Source organism: Diplotaxodon limnothrissa, linkage group LG23 (genome assembly GCF_057381915.1).
Source record: "Diplotaxodon limnothrissa isolate DT_005_m linkage group LG23, D_limnothrissa_male_GT1.1, whole genome shotgun sequence".
Classification (NCBI taxonomy): domain Eukaryota; kingdom Metazoa; phylum Chordata; class Actinopteri; order Cichliformes; family Cichlidae; genus Diplotaxodon; species Diplotaxodon limnothrissa.
In genome coordinates this window covers 20,166,261-20,169,797 of record NC_140617.1, presented here as the reverse complement: position 1 = coordinate 20,169,797, position 3,537 = coordinate 20,166,261, and the positions used below count along the sequence as shown (strand labels likewise).

At 44.0% G+C, this 3,537-nt stretch overlaps 1 protein-coding gene across 1 annotated transcript; it reads left to right on the top strand.

The window, feature by feature from the left end:
• The first annotated feature begins 282 nt into the window (after positions 1-282).
• LOC146607928 (mid1-interacting protein 1-B-like) lies at positions 283-1,890 on the top strand. Its single transcript, XM_085347837.1, has 2 exons — positions 283-372; positions 1,083-1,890. The coding sequence occupies exon 2, from the start codon at positions 1,265-1,267 to the stop codon at positions 1,745-1,747; it is 483 nt and encodes a 160-aa protein (XP_085203963.1). The 5' UTR covers positions 283-372; positions 1,083-1,264; the 3' UTR covers positions 1,748-1,890.
• Positions 1,891-3,537: the final 1,647 nt, after the last annotated feature.

Below are 3,537 nucleotides of genomic sequence, written 5' to 3'. Positions count from 1 at the left end.
AGAGGGGGGACAAGGTTGCATCAGTCAAAACGTGACAAACAATATAAAATAAAACAAAGTCTTAATAATATATTTAAATTTTAATGTAACTACTGTTTTCGTTGTAAACCTTAAATGTAAATAAATATATTATTTCCAAAGCTTTATTTTTATTCAAGTCAGTTTATAAACAATGCAACACTAGCCGACGTTCTCCGTGACGTCACACCCTCTGTGATTGGCTGTGATCGTGATCCCATGTTTTGCTCCGCCCCGACTCTCCTGCCTCCCTAACAACCACCACCGGCCCGACCATCTGCAAGATCCCTTTTCCGGACAGCTTTAACGGGCAGAAGCAGCGACTTGGTACCCAGGAACCACAGCCGACATACGGTAAGCTGACGTAGGCGCACTGCCGCCGGTGTTTACCCGTTTTAAAAGTAGACTTAGCGAGCTAACGGTACCCGGAATCACCCGCTGGCTGGGGTGGCGAGGCTAATAAGAGCAGCCCGACGGTCATTTGTTCCGGTTAAAATGAAGATTCAAGCGGTGTAAGCGTCGCTAATTCACAGTTACATAGACTGGAAGGATGGTTTATTGGGCCCGCCTGTTCAAAGGTCCCCTGGTTTAGCTTTAGAATGAAGCAGGTAGAGGCCGGTGCCGTGATTCCCCTTCATTTCCGTGTTTTCTCCTGCAGACCCCCCTCCTCCTCTGCCCGGGCTGCCACCGCAGGTGTTCACGCTGTTTTTAAAAAAAACGTTGCCAGCACCTCACGTTTATTTGCATGCGAGGCTGTGACTGTGCAGCACAGAGAGATTTAAATAATGCAAACCGATCTTCAGCAGCAACAGAGGTGGCTGAATATGAAGTGAGTAACGGCGGTGAGGCGGGGGGAATCCGATGTCCGATAATGGATGCAGGATATACTGTTAAAGCTGGCTAGTTCCCCCATCCCTGAGCTTTGTAGTTAAATCATGAAGGCCTCAAATGACCCTGCAGATGTCATGGGTGTCCAGCATGTCCAGGAGATGTCCTGGATATGCTGGGTCTCCATTTGAAGCTGCTTTATCCTTCCTCCTCTTCCTTTTGTGTTTTTATATCAGGTTTATGCCTCTGGGGTCAGCTGGAGTCCTGCAGCAGAAACACGGGGCCCTCAGCTCAGGAGCTGGCCCATTTTGGAGCAGTGAGTGCCTCCGCAGTCTCTCAGTAATCCTTTAAGGAGCATTAGCGGGCTAAGTTTGGCGCTGCGACCGCTGGCCAACACGGGCCCTCACCAGCCGCCGTCATGCAGATACCTGACTCCTACAACCAGAAAAACTCGCTCTTCAACGCCATGAACCGCTTCATTGGCGCTGTCAACAACATGGACCAGACAGTGATGTTGCCCAGCCTGCTGCGGGACGTCCCGCTGGACGACAGGGATGACCTGAAGCCGACAGAGAACGGAGATGGTGGGGATGACGGTGGTGGCACAGGTAGCACCAGCCCCACTCACGACAGCGCCTACTTCCAGCCTGATACTGACATGTACAGCTCATACATCCTGCTTAAATCCATCCGCAATGACATCGAGTGGGGCGTCGTGCAAGGCGAGGAGTTGCGGAAGGAGAAGGCGGGTGTGGCCAGCATGGTGGTGGCAGAGGAGGATGACCTGGAGAAGCAGTTTCACTTCCACCTGAATGGACTCCACGCGGTTCTGTCGAAACTGACGCATAAAGCTAACACACTGACGAATCGCTACAAGGAGGAGATCGGCTGCAGAAACTGAGCGCTGAATGTCCTGACGGTTGGCGCTCTATGGGTTTTAGCTCAGTAACTACAAGCGAAGGAAGGAGCATGTGCAGACGCCAGAATTCACTTAAAAGCTTTTTCACAGCCCACAGTGGTGGATATCATTGTGTTAAATTAACTAGCCAGTCCCAAAAACGGTGAATAAAAATATCTGCAGATTGATTGTGTGACTGGAACAATTTGGGCATTTTTTGTCAAATAATGAGAACTACAATTTTAATAACAGTTATTCAGTCAACTGAGTCCTTGTAAGGGTCGTTAAATCATCTTAAATGCCACGTTTTTGTATTCACCGGCAGCTTTTTGGATCTCATTTTGGCACATGCACTGATGCTGACTTCATTCATTATAGCCGATTTATGCTTTGGTCTTTTTGAAGAGACTTGGCAGGGACATCAGTATATGTCACTAAGCACAAAGCTGATTCAAGCTTTAAAATTCTGAATTAAGTCTGGATCTGTGCTACTAAAGTCAGTACAGTAATGAATTTGTAGAGAATGTTTTCACATGAAATCAAATCACCTCAAATTAATACGTTTAAGAGATAGATGATGGGTATGCAGGAGAAGGACAAAGGATCTAAAATTGATTAATTTTGAATATTTGGGTGGTTTCATCAGAAGAAATCTGTTGCACTTCTAAACTACTGTAAACAAACATAACCTTAAAAAAACAAACAAACCCTAAACTAAACCATTTTAAATGAAATAGGATCCTGGTATAATCCCTGTGGAATGCCACTGATCCAAAAATCTGTCTCTGATTCCAATAACTCTTTCTTTGGCATACTTTAAACACCTGAATCCACTGTTTGTCTTCTGGATATGACATCTTGTTAAGATTCGGCAGATTAGAGTGTCTCTGCTCTGACCTCCCTACAGCAGTTTGTAGTTAAAGAGCTAAAACATGTTCTTCATGGACTTCCCTTTTTTTTTTTTTTTTTTTTTTTTTTTTTTTCTCCCTTGAAGACTTCGTCGAGGTGGTGGGCTGCTTGCATTCTATTTTCAGGGTTGACGTCTGTCCGTTTAAAAGAAACAAAAAAAAAATCTCCTGACATCCTTCATTTCATGCTGCAAATTCCAAACTATGCAAACACACGAGAGCACAAAAGAAGCTGGCTTGACATTTCTGTACAGCTTTAGACGCACAAAAAGGAGAAAATATGAATCCTTAAATTTCCCAATCGTAATAAGAACCCAGTTCTCATGGTGCATGATCGTTCATAACCTGTTAACATCTCCTGACAATCGATTGTAACCAGACCACAAATTCTCAGTTCTTTGGTTTAACTTAAATGTGGAAGTTCTGATATTTTAAAGATGCCACAGTTTGTCCATTTATTAAAGGACTAAAGCACCTTATTTTTAAAATTTTAAGGAGTTTGGCAGAAACCCATTGTTTTTGTCTGGTTTCAGCTGAATAAAAGAGAAGGTGTAATGAATGGTTATTGGCTGATTTTTGAACTGAACTTAAAGAAGCGAATGTTTTGTTTGTCGTCTCAAAGCTTTGTTAATGAATTGAACACTGTGCTTGATGGTCGATGACATGTGAAGGCGTTCTGGAGTCTGTGTGTGTGAAGAATGCTGGGTGTACATATACTGATGTTTATTGGTTTTTCTATTTCTGTCCAGTTTGACCATTAAAAGATTTTGGTGTGTATTTTTGGTCTTTTCGTTCATCAAAACTTACTGACCACATTTGGGGGAAAAAATGGTTTCCGTATTGCTGCAACCATCTACAGCTCCAGACCACGTGTTACCATGACAG